This window comes from Trichechus manatus, unplaced genomic scaffold (assembly GCF_000243295.1).
Source record: "Trichechus manatus latirostris isolate Lorelei unplaced genomic scaffold, TriManLat1.0 scaffold00063, whole genome shotgun sequence".
Lineage (NCBI taxonomy): Eukaryota > Metazoa > Chordata > Mammalia > Sirenia > Trichechidae > Trichechus > Trichechus manatus.
Window position 1 is genome coordinate 479,452 of NW_004443999.1, and position 19,068 is coordinate 498,519.

At 48.6% G+C, this 19,068-nt stretch overlaps 1 protein-coding gene across 1 annotated transcript; it reads right to left on the reverse strand.

The window, feature by feature from the left end:
* Window positions 1-222: 222 nt before the first annotated feature.
* MBD1 (methyl-CpG binding domain protein 1) lies at window positions 223-18,768 on the reverse strand. Its single transcript, XM_023733947.1, has 17 exons — window positions 18,578-18,768; window positions 17,077-17,211; window positions 10,499-10,613; window positions 10,226-10,392; window positions 10,056-10,138; window positions 9,773-9,813; window positions 9,282-9,428; window positions 8,995-9,123; window positions 8,525-8,641; window positions 8,372-8,440; window positions 7,548-7,715; window positions 6,905-7,201; window positions 6,668-6,760; window positions 6,174-6,308; window positions 6,026-6,087; window positions 2,919-3,062; window positions 223-1,332 (listed from the first exon to the last, which is right to left on the reverse strand). Exons 2-17 carry the CDS (start codon window positions 17,184-17,186, stop codon window positions 1,260-1,262), a joined length of 1,950 nt encoding a protein of 649 aa, XP_023589715.1. The 5' UTR covers window positions 17,187-17,211; window positions 18,578-18,768; the 3' UTR covers window positions 223-1,259.
* Window positions 18,769-19,068: the final 300 nt, after the last annotated feature.

Consider the following 19,068-nt stretch of genomic DNA (forward strand, 5'->3'; position numbering starts at 1 on the left):
ATGCGGGCGGTGTCCACCGTGGTCCCCTAACCACAGCTACCTGCGGGACGTGTTGTAGCTATCCAGCGGTGTGGTTGCCATGGTCCGCCTCGCGGGTAAGGGACAGGAGGGGGAGGGTGGGTAGACGGAAGTTGACCCCGTCACCATGGAAACCATAGAAATTGGCACTCGCAACTTCCTCTTGGAGCTGAGTAGCTGAGTCTGCGCAGTTCTCACCCCGCCTTTTCCCAGGTCCTGAGCCCACCTCGCTCTTTTCCTCTGGGATTTATTCATAGCGACAGAAAAAGCCTTCTTAACCCAAAGAGAAGGTGAAGGTCTAATCACAATTGCAACTGACTTTGCTATTTATATCCTGTAATCACTCTAAATGCCTGAGAAAGGTTAATGAACATTTTGTGGGAAGGTTAAATTTTGTGACTTATCTGTAGGTTAATGTTGATGCCAGTAATAATCATCACAGGACAACCTTATACTTGTGTAATTCTTTACAATTTGCAAGGTTTTTCAACATAAAACCTTTGAGCCTCACAAATATAGGGTTGACAGAACAGCAGGTCTTATCCTTATGTTACAACTAAGACAAGGCTGAGAGCCTAAGTGCTTTGCAGCCCACTCCATCTGTAATAAAAAATTTATTGATAATAAAATCTTCCTATTGCACTGGGCAGAAACCACGGCTTAGACTTGGGGTAACCGAGGATGAGGGTAGATCAAATGGGCTGATAGGGCAATCACACGACCTGGCACAATAAGACCAAGAGTCTGAAAGCCGAAGCTCACGGTCGACCGGGGTCAGGACATGGTTTAGAAGTCCAAGCAATCAGATCCTGAGGATCAGGATCCCAGGCAGGAAACACACAGCGCAGATCAGGAAACTCAGACCAGGCCCTCAGCACAGGTGGAGACCACAGCTGCATTTCCAGTCAAGAGCAAGGTGGCAGTTAATATCCAAGGGCCAATTAGAATGAAACTTTGGTACTCCCATTCTAAAGTGGGGGCGAGCATAGAGCACAGAGAAAAAACAGTATTACGTCAACCACTGACGTGAAATAATAAACAACTGATGTGTATACCCACTTAAGGCTGCAATTTACTGTAAATTAGCATTCCTTAATCATTTGTAATCCACCCACTTCAGATTTTTAATGTGGTACGCTTCTGGATTTGAATTCCATTTTCTGAAACGCTGGTTCAGTTTTTGAGTCATAAAATAATGTCTTTCTTCTCTTTTAATAATCTCTTATTCTTTTTTTTTCCTCCTATAATGCTTCTTCTTTCAATTTCAGTTCGGTAAAATACTCATTTTCATTTACTGTTAACAGTTTACGTAGCCTGAAACAAAAAGAGAAAGAAATTAGATTGTTGCCTTGGTTCCCGGACGCTGTCCGGCGGGGCGGGTCCTCCATCTTAGAGTCACTGGGGCACACGGCCGCCGGCTGATCAGGGCGGAACCACCCCCACACCACACCCCTTAGAGCAGAAGAGAGACAGTGCCAACACCCTAGACTCGGTGCAGGGCTCGGGAAGAGCGCTGAGATTTTGGGTCGAGGCTGTGCAGCCCGGAGGGTCGCGTTGGAGTGAGTTCTTGAGGCGACGGGGAGGCTGACCCTTCGCGGCGCCCGGCAGCCCTCGGACATCCCAGCGTCGGTCCTGAGCTCGTCTTGCCAGGCCCGGTAATTAACTACAGCTCGGATCGCGCGAGGAGTCTCCTTTCCTTCGGGACCAGCCCAGGGACAAATGTCTCAGCCACTCGGAGGCCACGCCCCCGGACCGCCCAGGCCTGTGTTGAGGGGCAGGGTCTCCCAATTCCTGTAGAATGATCGCGGGCGGGAACCCCGGTCGCTCCTGTGGGCGCCCCCTGCACGCCCATCCGGAGGCTGCAGGGGCCGGGCCAGACCCATGCCAAGCACGTGGTGAGCCTCAGCCAACCCCCTCCGAGGCCAGAGAAGTGATTCACCCAAGGTCCTTCAGCAAGTTAGGAGGACCTGGATAGAACCTGACTTTGATCTCGCCACCCACCATCCCAGATTCTCAGAGGCAGTCAACACTTATCACCGTCAAGACCCGCTATGTAAATCGGTAAAGGGAACAATAAACAGCATTTTAAAGTAATTTTAAAATAGAACAGCTAGAGATAGAAATTATTTAAATTATTTCCAGTTCCTATTGTTCCCCAGCAAGGTTCACACAAGGGCTATCCTCCTGATAATTTCCTGAACTCTGTATTTTCACCATTAAATTCCATGATAAAGTTGGAAATCCATTCACCATTTGTAATACATATTAATGCATTTAATAAAATTGCATGTATCATATATCTTTCATTTCTGTATCCCAGTATTACAGTGTCTACCATGAGCCAGGTTCTCAACACTTGAATGAACGACACAAAAATAGCAGACACCAGCAAGTTTTTTTCTGGGTGGGCTTGACAGAATTTCTGTACTTGCTGGAATCACCATGAAATCCATGGTCTTCAGGTTTGCATTTTCAGCAACGCAGTTTTACCAAGTTATCCTCAGGTGACAGTGCGACCCTTGGGAGCTGATCATGGCAGGGTGGCTTTGTAATGTGTTACCTTGGCTAGGCTACATTTCCAGAACTCCCTTCCCCATGTTTCCGGTTAGGATGGGCCACACAGACATTGTGTGTGATAACTGGAGGGTAGAAGTGAAGCAGCAGCACACTGTTTTTACACTTGGATGATTGGTGCAGGGCACCAGGCGCTGTTGCAGTTCACACAGGTTGTCATTTATCTGCTGGCTCACCTCGTTGGTGTGGGGCAGCAGCCAGGCCTGTAGCCAGGCCTGCAGCTGCTCCACCTTCCCCGGATCTTCCTTCTGTTTCTCTAATTCCTGGGCCAGATGTATAGTTAAGTCTGTGACGAAGGGCACCAGCTTCTTCTGCAGGACACCTACATCATCGAAGTTGGAGGTGGTGGGAGACTGACATGGGTTCCAGGCCATCCTCGTGGGCTCCAGCTCCTGCCCGTGGGCTCCAGTATGTCCTCGCTCGCCCACACTTTACATCCATCTTCCCTTCCCGACTGCCTGCCCTGCAGACTTCAAGCTCCAACATTAGACACAAAGACAACAGCCTTACAGAGACTGTTTAACCAGCTCCCATAATTGCATAAGTCAAATCCCTATGATAAGTCCCTTAAAATACATAATAACATGTCTGTGTGTATAATACATACATAAATGTATTTTAAAGGATTTATTATAGACCATACTGCACTGAGCATATGCAATTGTGGAAGCTGGTTAATATATATATGTAATCTTTACCTTAATGGTTCTACATTTCTGATTTTACCCTGACTGATACTCATGAGTCAGAATAATCAAATAAATTGTACTTAGAACATCACTGTCAAAATTAACCAGAATACTGGCGTTGGGTGGTCAGATCTTTGGGCGAACAAAGCCATATCAGATTATCCAGAGTCTAGACTTGGGCTGAACTAGGTAAGGCGGGGAAGGGGCCGAGGAGGGCGGCAGAGGGCTATATCATGTGAATTAGAATTGGGAAATGGCTAATCCACACGTGAATCACTTAAAACTGCAGAGCAGGGACCAGGGTAAGGAAAAGGAGGTGCCTAGGGTACAAAATCTGAGGAGGCACTCACTCTGTCCTAGTACTGTAAAGCTAGCTAAGTAACAAATTACAGGTCTCATGTTTTTGGCATTTTATGAATGAAGAATTGGAGACAGTGAAGCAGGGCAGAGTCATGACTGGCCCTTGGGCAGGACTAAAAGAAGGAACTCAAGCCTTCTAACAAAAAAAAAAAAACAAGCATAAAGGTCGTTAGGGGGAAGGGGGTCAAGTTGTCGGGGCAAAGAATCCAGGCTGGCAGGTTCAGCTCTGAAGACCATTTTCGCTGAGAAGAGGGAGTAAGGGTGACAAGCAAAATGGACAGTAGTTAGCAGGGAGGGATGCCCTTTAAGGTTTAAAGAATCCTATGCAATACCACAGGCTGGGAAGGACCTAGTCTCTGGATGAACAGGGAATGACTTGCAGGTGCACTGAAAACAAGGCGACCCCATTCACATACATCATTGCCAGTCGCTAGACCGTGCTAGAGGCAGGAGTACGAGGGCCTTAGTATAGTATTTATGTTAATTCACTTTGTATTTTCAAGGTCATTGAAAACTTCTGTCACTGTAATATTGCTACACATTACTGTGTGTAGGGTTACAGTGTGGTTTAGTGGCTTAAAGAACAAGATATTTACAGCCTGCGTTTGACTCTAGGCTCTACCAATACTAGCTATTTGACATTGGACATGTTATTTTATCTCAGTCTACCTTTTCATGTGTAAAAAGTGGGCAAAATCAATATCCTCCTAAAAACAGATTAAATAAATTGGGTCCACAGGAAGAACTCACCAAACAGCAGTTCCTTATTTATTCACATTACATTTTCAACTGCTGACTCCCTGAGGAAATATCTAGAGACACTGCCCAGTCTAATCCAGAAGCCATTTAAAATTGTTGATGAGAATGACTTGTCTAGGTTGTTTTGTAGTGGCTTTAACTCTATCCCTCTCTCCCCACCCCTAATAACCAAACTTCTAATCAGACTCAGACCCCTGGAGCAAATGCACAACTTTCTACTCTTTCTCTTCCTTTCCTTCTTACTTCCTCTACAAGCTCACAGTACTAAATAGGCCTGCTCCTCTGGTTTAGTGGTAGACTTTCCCGATTCCTACTGACTCCTACATAAGCCCTGGCAACCAATCTATGGTCCAGTCCCAAAGTAGATCAGTTTTGTCTCTCATAAAGTCAGTCTATAAATGTCGCTTTTAATCCTACAGTCTGCAGAAGCCTCTAGTCTACTGTTTTCTAGTTCCAGGTTTTTTAAGGTCCTTGGACCTAGAGAAGAGGGAGTAGAATCATCTGTTTTTGAATGAGGTTTACTGTGTGCAAAATGGAGCAACACAAAACCACTTCCTGCTACTCGATGCCCCCCATCCATTTCCCCTTAATTATCCTTTCTCTTTCCTCTCTTTTTAAGAACTGCCATTAAAACAGTACAGCATGTCATTACCTTCTTTGTTGACATGTAGTAGTTCCATGCATAGGAAAATTGTGTCCCACACTAGATTACAAGCTCCCTGTAAGCAGGAATCCTTTGCCTCCTGAAGACTAAACCTAACAGGGTTCACTGTCTTCACTACTGTATCTCCACACTGCTGTGCACATGGAGGGGTTTCTGGTCTGTAGAAACTAGTTTGTAGGTACAAAGAAACCCAAGTGCTTAGGCCAATAGTTTGTTCCCATGTCTGGGGTTCTGTGCAGGGCCCGTAAAGATTCTACAGGAGGCACCATTCCCATTTTTCCCCACCATCCCAGTCCTTACAGGCACCTAATGCCAGGCTTATGGGGACTCCTGCCCAGTCAGGAGCTGAAACGGTTGCATTAGTAGCCTCACAAGACCCAGGAAAGGCTCAAGAAACACTCACAGACCAGCCTTACTCCACAGATGATGCTTCTAACAGGGGCAGGACTAGCCTGAGATTACAAAGCTGCACATTGACCAGCTTAGGACGCAGCTCTCCTGTCCACCCCACCTCTCGGCCCAGCACCATTTCTGTGATAGACACTCCCCACCGTCAGGGGAAATCCCACCTAGTCATCTCCTGGAAACTTCAAAGGCCTTCAACACCCCCAAATAATGATTCTCTGAATAAAAATACATACATGTAAGTCTGACCCCTGTGGGATGTTCTTAAGGCGACAGGGATCAAGCTTTCCTTATCTTCCTTTTTCTTTCAAATCTCGCCACAGGGCATCAAGGCCTTCCCACCCCCTTCCAAAGGAGAACACTGACCTGGAGCCTGTTGGGCCAGGAGAAATCTCTGGGGTCCTGGACATGCCCCCTCATTGACCATGATCAGCCTGTGGGTGTGAGGCCTTTACCTCCCACTGCACCATGCCAAATCACTGCTGTACTTCCAAAACCCAGGGCCCATGTCTAGCTGGCATCCACCCCATCCCACCTCTCCCTGTGCGGGGCACACCTTGGCAACCAGATGGCTGTGTCCCGGAAGCGAGTTCCACCCAGGCTGAAAATCTCTGTGATCTGGGGAAGAATTAACATCATGGGTCAATGTGGTAGGTGGGGTTAAGGCAGGGCCAGGGCAGGTTGGGGCGTTCCCCAGCACTGACCACAGGTGTGCCAGCTCCTCCTGCCTCCTCCTCTGGGGCTGAGTCGAAGGCAGAATCATCCCTATTCTCCTCCCCCTTGTCCTCCTCAGGGTCAGGTGGCTCCTGCTTCACAGGTCTCAGGCCTGGGTTTATTGTCTGAGAGAAGTGTAAAATAGGCAATGGTTAGACAGGCAGGGTTAGCTTGAAGAAACAGTCTCCTCCATCCACCGTCACGTGCCCACAAATCCCACATCCATCCAGTTAAGCACAGAAACGCCATCTCTCTGCCTACAGACTGCCCTCATAGATCTCCATTTCTCTTAGCAGGAAGCAAAGCAAGCAAGGCTACTTGCCTGGGGAAGGTGGTGCATCTGTCAGACAGGCGGGGTAATTCTGCAGAAGGGCTACAGTCAGCAGACTTACTGCTCTGCTCAAACCACCATCATAGCTCTCCATTACTCAGTCTACACTCCACCCTATATGGCACCAACAGAACACCCATCACTGACCCCCACCTTGCTGGGACAGCCAGGCAGCAATACAGGAGAAATCAGAATGGCTGTGCCTGGTGTCCAGTCTTCTTGGGCATCCATCTTCTCTTGCTTCACCTGTTGCGACCACAACCCAACTCAGCCCAGGGCAATGGGCCTCCCACATGAGGGAGGACTGCAGCTGACTTGGCCCTAGCCTCCTGGCAAGAGGGTGTGTGAGGTCAAGAAGGGCAGGATCAAGGGGGAGGGGAGGGGAATCACCTGCAACGGAGCTTCTATGGAATGGGCAGGGCCAGGCACTGGCACGGGACTGCCTGCGCCCTCCCGTAGGAACACAAGGTCAGTGCCAGGTGGGGGCAGCACAAAGCCACCACCTGACTCCTGCTTCATTGGAGCCTGGGCATGTCCCGGTCGGGCTATGGGCATGGCTAAGGGGGACCCCAGAGTGGGCCCGGGCCGGGGCCGGCGGGCAGAGACAGGCCTCCTTCGACGATGACAGGGTGAGGGCAGCTCTGCTCCATCCTCAGACCCTGCCCAGACACTGGGCAGCAGCCGCTTCTGCAAGGAAAGATGGGGTGCTAGGGCATCCTGGTACCATGACCAGTCACACCCACCCTTCCCTGCTCAATGTGCCAGCTGACCCCCCATTAAACCCAACATGGCATCTGCTTACATACGAGCCCCTCATCATGGAATCTGCTAGTCTCCCGTTAGTAATACCAGTGCCACGAAGACCTCATTCATCCCACCACAATGTTTGCTAGTCCTCAGCCAAACCCATGCCCTGCCCACCCCTCACAAGCTGAAGGAGCCATCTAGCCCAGTTCACCCACCTGCCAGGCCTGCTCACTGGAGTGCCTGGCCCAACTTATGCTACCCAGAGGACCCTTCCTGCTCCACCCACCATGGCAAACTGCAGGCACTGGCGCCAGCGGCACTTCTGGCGCTTCTGATTGCTGCCTCCAAATTTGGGCTTATCACAGCAGAAGTCACAGCGGCCACAGTCTGTCCGCCGCAGGCAGGCTGCACAGGACCCGCACTTTCGGTTCTGTCGCCGGTTCGTGTAAGGCTGCTGGAGAGTGGGAGTGGGGCCGTCATTAGGACTAAGAGAGGATGCACTCAATACCTGTTATTAGTGCTGTTCCTGCTGCTCCTCCATTAACCCTACTGAAGGAGCTAGTCATATCCTAGCCTCAGCCTGCTGACTCCCCATTAGTCACATCACATTGTTTGCTAGTCCAACACAGCCACCATCACTGTGCTGGTCAGCCCTCAATACCATCAGCACTGTGGTTGCTCTGCCAACACTAGTATCCATCGCTACACCTGCCAGTCTCCCACTACCTCCTAGAACAATGTCTTTGACCCCCAACTCCAGTAAGATTTTGCTGACCCTCTATTACCCCCATCGCTGTGCCTACTATGTCTGCACATCCTACGTGAACCCAAGTCGCTATGCCTTTCGCTCCCCTATTAGTCCCATCATTGTGTCTGCTAATCCTGCCACTGACCCAACCAGTGTTGGCTCATGTGACACTGGGGACTGTCACTGTGCTTGCTGATCCCATACTAGTGTCCCCCCACTCTCTGCTCATTCCATACCAGTACCTATCACTGTGCCTTGCTGTTCCCCTGCTAGGCCCATTACAGCATCTGCTTCTTTGGGGTTAACCAAGTACCCTGGAAGAGTCTAGGCTTATCGTGTCCAGGTGGGGTGGGGCCACTCACTAGCTCATCCTCGTCTACACAGTAATAGATGAACTCAGCAGGTGATGAGGGGGCCAGGGCTCTGGGGTGCTGCAGAGGCAAATGGGGTGGGGGTCAGAGCACATACTGAATAAGATTATGATTGGGCCTTTCCCCTGCCCGCCAGGGCCTCACCAGCTCTGTGGGCTCTGGAGGCTGTAATAGGGGCGGTGGAGGCAATGGCTGGGTTTGGGAGTGCCGCCGGGCAGCAATCTTGGGGTCGCAGCCTCCTCTGCGGCGGCCATGTTTGCCCTGGGAGAGAGCCAAAAAAAGAGATTTGGGTGATTTGGGTAGATACATGACCCCTAGGAATGCAGAAAGCATGCATGGGACAGGTAGGCAGAATGTGGAAAGGGGCACTCACAGCAGGGGGAGCCACAGCCAGGGGAGGGCGTCGTTGACATCGTTGATGGCGGCGCCGGAGGCGGTGGGCAAGGTGCTGGCAGAAAGGGGCAGTTAGGAGGGACCGGGGAGGTGAGCATGGGGTGGGGGAGAAAAACGAAACATGAGGTTGGTAAAGCCAGGTGGGAAGGAAGCAGCAGGAGTTCCAACTTTAACAGGAGAATAAGTTCTGCCCCAGCTCTGGCCCCACCAGTCTAACTCACCCGCAGGCAACGCCGCTGGACGCACCTCCACTGGCGCCTGAGACCTGGGCGGGGTGGGCGGAGGCAGACTCGACAACGGCCACAGTCTTCTCTGGTCTGACAGCCCCTGCATACTCCACACCCTCGACTCTGCAGGTTGGGCCGCAGGCGTGATGGACGGGGCCAAGAGCATGAGGGCCAGGGGCCAGGGGCATAAGGGTCAGGGTCTAAGGATCACAACTAGGGCCATAATGAGCAAAGCCCAGGGCAAGCCTCAAGCCCACCCCACCTGACTGTGCCCGACTCACCCTTTCCACAATCCGGAGGCAGCGTCTCTGCTCGCATTTGCAGAACAGCCCAGAAGCCACATCACGGGGCAGCTGCAGGAGGCAGGTGGAGCAGGCCCCGCAGTCCTCAGTCACCTGGCAGGCCGTGCATTCCCCGCAGCCCACACGCTGCCAGGAAATGGTAGGGTGAGATCATGGACCCAGGCAGGGTGCCCTAGAAGCATGGTCCACCCACGTCTGATGATCCCACTTTAGCCTCCATCAACGTGCCTGCCAGTCCCCCATTAGCCTCATCACTGTATCTGATAATTACTCGTCACTATCACTAAGGCCATCACTGTGTCTGCTGACACTCCATTACTCCCATTACTGTATCTGCTGACCCACAGCTAGCTCCCTATATAATGACTAACACTCTGTGGACCCATTACCATTCCTTCACACCTTCCATCAGCCCTCATCACATCTTGCTCCTACCACAACGTTATGAGAAGGAGGCAGGTCAGGCTTACCTTAAACATCCTCTGCTCTCGGTTGAAGGCAATTCTCTGCACTACAGGGACAAGAAGGGAGAGAGAGAAGTAGAAAGGGAGTATCAAACACCTGACCTCATCTACTACCTCTGTCCTGACTCCACCATTCAGCCCCAACCCAGGCCTGATTACTTCCAACACTCAACTTCCAAAACACCAACAGCCTCTGTCCTGACATCCACCATTCAACCTCCACCCTTGACTGACACTGGGCCTACTCCAGCTTCTGTCTCCCAATGACCATCCCCTGGAGGCCACTCACCTCGGCAGTCCTTGCACAAAGTCTTGAGCCGCTTCCTCCGGGTGCCATCCACGGAGAAGCGGATTCCACAGTTCTCGCAGCACCTGAGATGTGAAAGATGGAAGTGGGGCCCTAAGTGTGCCCCAGCCACATCCCCCACCCATTTGGCTCAACCTCAGGCCAACACTCACCCAGGTGCAGGGAATGAAGCCGGGGCTGTGTCAGTGTCAGCCTTAGTCTCATCGCTCGGGGCCTCCTTCCTGACCTCACCCCTACAGGGTCCAACCTGACACTGCTGAGCTTTGACTGGTCTTGAAGGCTTCTTCCGCTTCCTGCTGGGGACAGCCAAAGCATGGGCCTGGAGATGGGAGTGAGGGCAGGAGAATGCAGGCCAGTGAGTGGGTGGGTGAGTGAGTGGCTGTCACAGCCACCCCTGCGTGGGCACCCCACATTATGGGAAGTACCTTGGGGGCTGGATAGCATAGGACACCTTGCTTGAAGTCGAAGAGGGTGAGGTCGCACGCGGGGCCCAAGTATCGGGTCAACTCAACTTTGCTTCGTATCCGGTCTCCTGTGGGGCTGGGGGTGAACCAGAAGGGTTAGCGCCCAAAGCAATCCACCACAGCCACTCCACTCACACAACCCTCCCATAGGACTGGAAACAGGCCTGCAGGGCTGGTGGGATATAGGAGGTAGGCTGGGACCTGCCTGAGAACCCCACCCAGGCCCCACTCCAAATAACCCTTAAGAGCGTGAACATAAAATATGAATACAAATATCAGCATGTATGCAAATATTAATAAATAGTCTGATAGATATGAATACACAAGTAGTCCCCAACTTATGATGTATTTGGGCTATGATGAACTGCACTTACGACTACCGTTTTTTGTTTGTTTTTTGGTACATTCAGGCTTTTACTATTGGGCACCTTAAAACTCTTGCAGCCTCTACCCAATTCCAAAACCACTTCCACATCGTAGGTATCTGTTAGAGCAGCACCCCAACTTCTCAAGTACCAAATTCTGTCTGACTTATCTAGTGCTGCAAATAAAACAAGTGGATGGCTTTAACAAACAGAAATTTATTTTCTCCCAGCTTAGGAAGCTAGATGTCTGAATTAGGGGAAGACATTCTCTGTCAGTTCTGGAGGAAGCTCCTTGTCTCTTCTGAGTTTCTGCTCCTGTGTGATCTTCATGTGGCTTGGCATCTCTCTTCCCCTATCTCTGCTTACTAGCTGTTTGTTTAATCTCTTTTATACCTTGAAAGAGATTGAATCAAGACACACCCTAGCTAATCCTGCCTCCTTAACGTAACAAAGACAACCCATTCACAAACAGGATTATAACCACAGGTATAGAGATCAGGATTTACAACACATATTTTTGGGGGACACAATCCAGTCCATAACATTCCATCCTTTAACCCCTCAAAATTTAAATCCTCGCCATATGCAAAACACATTCACCCCATCACATCATCCCAAAAGTCTTAAATCAATTCCAAGCCCAAAATCTCATCTTCTCAATCACATAAACCAAATATGGGTGAGACTTCAGGCATATTCCATGCTGGGGCAAAATTCCTCTTCATCTGTGAACCTGTGAAATCTAGATTACAAGTTATGTATTTCCAAAATACAATGGTGGACTGGGCACAAGGTAGATATTTCCATTACAAATGGGAAAAACTGGAGAGAAAGAAGGGATAACGGGTACCAAGCAAGTCCAAAACCCAGCAGAACAATTCAGATTCGCTCTCAAGGTCTGAAAATAATCCTCTGTTCTCTGAGACCATTTGGGCAATGGTCTCCAGACTTTAGGTGTTCGCCATGCCCTCTAGATTCTGGGTGGAGGCCCCATGGCCCTGGGCTTTAGCTCCGCTTTCCAGGCCCACTGGGACAGCACCTCTGCTCCCTCCACTTTGGGTGGTCACATTCTCCTAGTCCCACTGAGTGGCGATCCCATCTCCTGGGCCCTGGCAGACCCCGTTCTTCTGCCCCTAGGGCATGGCAGCCCCACCCCACCGGCTTTGGGCAGCGACCGCATCCCCCTGGTACACCTTAACAGCAGCCCCACACACCAGAACTGAGTTGGTGAAAATGTGACTCTTTGAAACCTAGGAGGCTGTGGCCCACTCAATGAGATCCAGGAGACCATGGCCCCACCCTTTGAAACCAAGAAGGTCCTGCTTCCCATGCTCCTGCTAACAGTTCTGCAGATCTCCGAGCTGCTCCAAGGATGGTCCTTTTCTTTTCTTGGAGGATAACAGATGTAGCTCCTTTGGCCTGTTTCCTGCCTGTAGAATTCCAAGAGGCAGATGGTGTTCTTTCCCTGTTCCCTTCAGTCTAAGCTGATGGGTTTTCTGCTGTGGTAGTTGGTTAGATCCATCAGCCACAGGGTTGCTTAATCTCTTTAACAAAACATCGTGTAGCCACATCCTTGGTGAAGATTCTAGGATACATGTCCTTAATTTGTACAACAGAATTTCCCAAATATTTAAGTTTTGTTTCCATTTTGCACAGTTCATTTTTAAGTCTTTTTTTTTCCTCTTATATTTTACTATAAGAGCAACAAACCACGTTACCCCTTTAAGATCTTGCTTAGAAATCTCATCACCTAGATACCTAAGTTTGCCATTTACAAATTCTACCTTCCACCAAACATCTGAACATTATTCAGATAAGTTCTTTGCTGCTGCATTAAAAGCATCACCTTTCCTCCACTGTCCAATCACTGTTCATCATTTTCTTTTACAGCCTCACCAGAACACATTTAATGTCCATATTTCTAGCATTACTCTGTTGCTCATGCCATATGTATTCTCTGAAACAAAAGAGACTTTCTCTATAGTTCTCACTTCCTTCTGAGCCCTCACCAGAATTGCCTTTGACGTCCATAATTCTACCAACAGTCTCTCCAAGGCAATCTAGGATTTTACTATAAGTACCTTAAAACTCTTCCAGCCTCTATCCATTACTCAATTATAAAACAACTACCACATTGTAGGTATTTGTCAGAGCAGCACCTACACTTCTCGGTACCAAATTCTTAGTTATCTAATGCTGCTATATCAGAAATAACACAAATGGATAGTTTAACAAACAGAAATTTATTTTCTCACAATTTAGAAGGCTACATATTCGAATTCAGGGTGCTGGCTCTAGGAGAAGGCTTTCTCTGTTGGCTCTGGAGGAAGGTCCTTGTCTCTTCTGACCTTCTGTTCCTGAGTGATCTTCATGTGGCGTGGAGTCTCTCTTCCCCCATCTGTTGACTTGCTTGCTTATTTGATCTCTTTTATATCTCAAAAGAGATTGACTCAAAACACATCCCACATTAATCCTGTCCCATTAACGTAACAAAGACAACCCATTTCCAAATGAGTTTATAACCACAGACGTAGAGATTAAGATTTATAACACATATTTTGAGGGGACACAATTTGTGGCGTGACAAATCACTTTTGTGTGGTCCTTCCTCGCCACAGTCTTGTAACTCCCATCCAAGTGACTGGGTAGGACTGTGCAAATAATTGTGACCCACCAAGCAGATTGGTCAGTTTTGCCATCCCTCTAGTCTTACAAAGAGAGCCAATTCAAGAACAGAGAGAGGATCTCTGCACTGAAAAGCTCCTGGAACCAGGAGACCATGAGAGAGAGCTGTAACACTGAAGACAGTGAGAAGTGGCAGAGAAATGGCAGCAGGAGAGGCCAGCAGGAGACAGCACAGTGGGATTCCTGGCCCATGGAGGAAGAAAGCCGAGTGCCTTCAGGCAGAAGTCTTGCTGGCGAAGTAGGGTGCCTCAGAGCACTTACTGGCAGAGTTAAAAGAGCTTCTAACACTTGTCTGAGCAGGGCAGAGGCCAAGGGGCCAGAGAGAGGCATGCCTGCGGGCACAGCTGAGAAGAGGCTGTCCTGATGGAAGAACCGTATCTTGAGAGTTCCTGGACCTGAACTGTAATCTGTTACTTCCCTAATAAACCCCATAATTATGAGTATGGTCTGTGAGTTCTGTGTGGCCACTGCAATGAATTATCAAATGCAGCAGCGAAGTAAAGAGTGCCGTGGGATGGATAGCTGGTGTCAGAATTGGTAAAGATTGTAGAGAAAGGAGGCCTGTCTGACCTCCACCTCATAGGAATGAGAATCAGCCTTGGGCTGTTGATCTTGATTCTCTTTCCCCTTTGTGAAGTTAAGAGGAGATAAGACACGGCTCCCACGCCATTTTTACACAATTCAATCCATAAGAACATCGTATCATTAGTAACGTGTACTATACACAATGTTCCAGCGAGCAATTTGCTGATGTTACTCTCAGATGTTCACTCACAGATGTTCAGTGTTTCTTGGAGAAAGTTACAGGAAAATGCACGCAGAGAATATGGAAAAAATTGCTGAGTTATGTGAACACACTCCAAGCATTTGACCAAGATAATATGATGGAAGAAATCAGTGGAAAAATAGTCCATAGGGCAAGAACACTGAATTTAGAACTTGGTATCACCAATGTGGAACAGCTCATAAATCACAAAGAAGGAGAATCGACAAATCAGAAACTTAATGGATTTTGAAAAGGAAAAGGAAAAGAAAAAAGAAATAATGAGGAAGAAGGAGAGAAGTTGTCAAATAAATTTTACAGTGAAAGGATTAGCTGGAGTTTTTTCTAAACTAAATCAGGGGCTTCAGTTGCTTGAAAATATGGACCCAACACTGATTGTTTTGCTAAAGTTGATAGGCAGACTAGGAAAACAGTAAGATGTTACCGCAAAACATATAAAGGAAAAAAGAAAAATACCATTCAGACAACTCTCGCTAACTTTCTGACTAGAAACACCATCCACATTCCCAGGGATAATCCAGATGATTCAGAACCTACCACAAATGGAGTTGTTACCACAACTGACAGTCAACACTATCCAACTCTTTTTCATCACCAGAGTAAATTCTTATGATTTACGTAGTTTTAAATGTATATATACATGTATTAAAATATACCTATAAGTTTATGTGAAATGTTTCCAACTGCCAACAACAATAAAGCTCAAATCTATAAAGACACTGATAACAAAACACAACAATAATGAAAACTGAAATAAAAAAATTAGGTATTCAACTTATGTCAAATGACGGAGTTTTCGGAACGGAATCCCATCGTAAGCTGGGGACTACCTTTACTTACGACACGTGATACATAGTTGCATGACATATAAATAAAAGTAAACACAAATAGGAACACAAACGTTAAATAATGCATACGTGTGTTACTGATACAATACTTTTTTTTAATGGACTATGTTTTCAAGTATGCCTATGTATCTTTGGAATATGAGATAAGATATCCTTCTAGAGCAAAGGGGAAGCACAGGCACTATCATGATACGATAAAAGATTCTATTCCCTAAGCTCAGGGTTCTTCTCCTGTTAACACAACCCAGTGCTCGTGCAGGTGCCATTTAGCCCTCTTCACGTCACTCTGTGGGAACTTACACGAGTACCAGAACAAAAATGATGTACTGGGTACTGCTTTTATTGCCGTGAGTAGTAAACTCTCTGTACTTTCTGAATCAGGAGTTTCGTATCTTCTAATAGCATCCACAAAACTGTTACACACTCACTTGTTATCTTGGCCTAAGGGTAAAATCTCAGACCTTTCTGTGGGAAAGCAGTCTATCTCACCTAGATAGCCTAATCAGAGCTTAGAGCCTGAACATTCCCTGATAATGGAGGTGGAGTACTAAGCCTCCCTCTGTCCCAGTTTCTTTTTCCTTATCAGGGAAACTCCTTCCCTGTTCTGGGTACCCAATAAACTGTCTTTGTACTGCTTAAGTATGTATGTCATACGGCACCTGGCCAACGCTCATGCAATTTCAGTCCCTGCCAGGAAGTACTACCACCCATCTGTCATTTTGTCATACTGTGGTGCCTCGCATGTTACTACGATGCTGGCAGCTATGCCACCGGTATTTCAAATACTAGCAGTGTCACTCATGGTGGTCAGGTTTCGGCCAAACTTCCAAACTCAGACAGGAAAAAAAGCCTGCCAATCTACTTCCGAAAATTTCATTAGCCAATGAAAACCCTATGGATCACAATAAAATACTGTCTGATGTGGTGCTGGAAGATGAGTCTGCTTAGTTGGAAAGCACTCAAAATACACAGTAGCATACTAACAATCCTGAAGATAGTGCAGGAATGGGTGACACTTCACTCTGTTGTAAGTGGGGTTGCCATGACTCAGAGCCAACGCGATGACAGCTAACAACAGCAGGGGAAGGGACAAAGTCCTTCACCTGTGGCATGGAAGAGGACCCTGTGTTGGCTGTGGAGTGAGACCCGCTGGCGATGGTGGACGGATGCCCACATGTAAAACTAATCGTTATCTGTCTCTTCTCTACGTGAGAAAAGCATTATTCCAACCCGTGCCTGTTTCAAATTGTGTTTTTCTTGGCGAACTTGGACATTGGCTCAACACTTTCATAATTCTTGACAATAACATTTATGTTTATTTACCATTTTTTTAAAGTTTTATGTTGCTGTTGCTAGTTGCTGTCAAGTCAATTCCGACTCACAGCAATCCTGTAGGACAGAGTATAACTGCCCCATAGGGTTTCTTAGGCTGTAATCTTTACAGGAGCAGATTGCCAGGTCTTTCCTCCCATGGAGTGGCTGGTGGCTTTGAACTACTAACCTTTCAGTTTGCAGCCAAACACTTAATTATTGCACCACCAGAATACATAAATATGTGAACAAATGTGTAACTAAACATAAATAATATAAATAAAAAGTAATCATATTTGTCATCTCACCATATTCCTCTAGGAAACTGGCAACTCAGAGACAAAAAGATTCAAAAAGAGTTTAAAAACTTTATTATCTATATCACTAATACATCCTAAAACACGTAAAAATTTGGGTTTATAAACTTGTATACCTACCTGTTTACATGTATAATTTTAACCCCACCCATACCATATCCTCTGATTCTACCCTGTCACTAATGAGGCTCAGCCCCATCCCTGACTCTGCCCACAACCCACCCATTACCTCTCGTAATAAGTGTCTGAGCGTCCACAGGTAGCCCCTGACTTGCGTAAGACCTCTCGGCGCTTCCAGCCAGGGCCCAGGGCTGGGCAGTCCAACCAGTCCTCAGCCATGGGGGCCACAGGAAGGGATGGCGGCCTGCAAGGTAAGGTGGGGGAAATGGGGGAAACTGAGGCTCTAGGAAGGGACAAGTTGCGCCCCAGGCCACACAGCGCCCTAGTATTCACTAATACTTGTTCAAGACCTGCCACAGGTAACCAGCCCATCCATGGAAGAGAAAAACCCTTACTCCTGTCCCACTCTTTCCTATCCCGGATCCAGGAGCTCCCTGTTCGTTCCCATCCTTGACCTGCTAGCCTCCATTGCTCTCCATCCTTGACCCAAGGGCTCCCATTCCTCTCTCTCAGTATCCTGATCCTCAATTTCTTTCTATTCTCAAGCTGAGAGCCCATCATTTCTCCTCACTGCCAATGAAGTTTTCAATCTTTCCCCCTTCCTCCCTGTCTTTGATCTAAGGGTCCCTATTCCTCCCCTTTGTCAGAGACCCCCATACTTCCAGTCCTCACCGTGAGAGGTCTCATTCCTCTCCATCATCAGTCCAAGAGACTCCCATTCCTCTCCATCATCAATCCAAAGGACCCTCATTCTGCTCATCCTGACTTAGGTCCCCGGTACTTTACCTCAGTACTCTGACCACTCATTCTTCTTTTTTGTCTGCTCAAGAGTCCTTGATTCCTGCACTTCATCGTTTTAACTCTGCTATTCCTTCCCTCTGCCTGATGTCCTCTTATTCCGCTCAGTGTTGCGACCTCAGTTTCCTCTGCCCAAGAGTCCTCAACTCCTCCATATCCTTGGTCTGAACAGTCACTTATTCCTTCCCTTCCTGAGCATGGAAGTTTCCCATTCCTCCCCTTCTTCACCCCAAGAGCCTCCCCCAATTATCTGCCCTCTCAGTGTTCTGACCCACAGTTTCTCCTCAATCTAAGCCAGAAAATCACCTGATTCCTCTCCTCTACAGCCCAAAAGCCCCCTACTCCTCCTCTTCTACGTTCTCATCTTCCATTCCCCTCTCATCAGCCTAAGACTGATTTCTCTCCTCAACTATGACTCCAGAGATCATGTCATCTCAGTCAGCGTCTGACCACCTATCCTTTCTCGTCTTCCATATGACCACCCTACTCCTCCCTTTCATGCGTGCCAACGCCCCCATTTCTGTCATCGACCTGAAGGCCCCTCATTCCTCCCGTTCAGTGTTCTGAATCCCCCATTCCTCTCTGTCCTCTTCCACGATCCCGACGCTACTACTTGCCAGCCTTCGGAACCCCACTCCTCCCCGTCCTCCTTCTGAATCCCCTCATTCCTCCCTTTCAGCATCCCGACGCTGCAATTCCTTCCTCTTATCGGTCTGAGGACCTTTCACTTCTCCTCGTCAGCTTTCTGAGCCCCAATTTCTCTCCATCCTCCGCCTGAGCGCTCCCCACTTCCACTCCCACGGCAGTCTCACCAGCTCAGCGACGGGCTGGTAGCTTCCGCCGTTCTAGGCTCGCGGACCCATGACGAGGGGCCTGCCTGCCCCTTTGCCTCGTCCTACTCTTCCTCCTCCGCAGCCGCCTCTCTGAAGCGGTAGCTGTCGCCGCCGCAGCCGTTCGTTGCTCACGGAACCGGAAATCCGCCGCCTCTCTTGGGCACCGCCCCTGGCTAGACGCCTGCGCACTATTGCTCTGCCCGCGCATGCCCTTAGTGGGGAAGGTTCCCGCGCCTGCGTGCTTGTGTTCCATAGCTGCGCGCGCAGGTTGCGGACCTGCTGTGCCTGCGCGGTGACATCCAACTGCGGCTCGCTCTCCTATCGGGGAGCTGCAGCAGCTGCGCATCTCGCTTCCCCATCCGGCGTGTACTATCCCACTACCACCTTGTCTGCGCCTGCGCTTTCCGACCCCAAGCTAAGGGGGCGTGGAGGACTGGGGTTAGGCCGGCGCTCTCCGTCCCTTCCCGAGT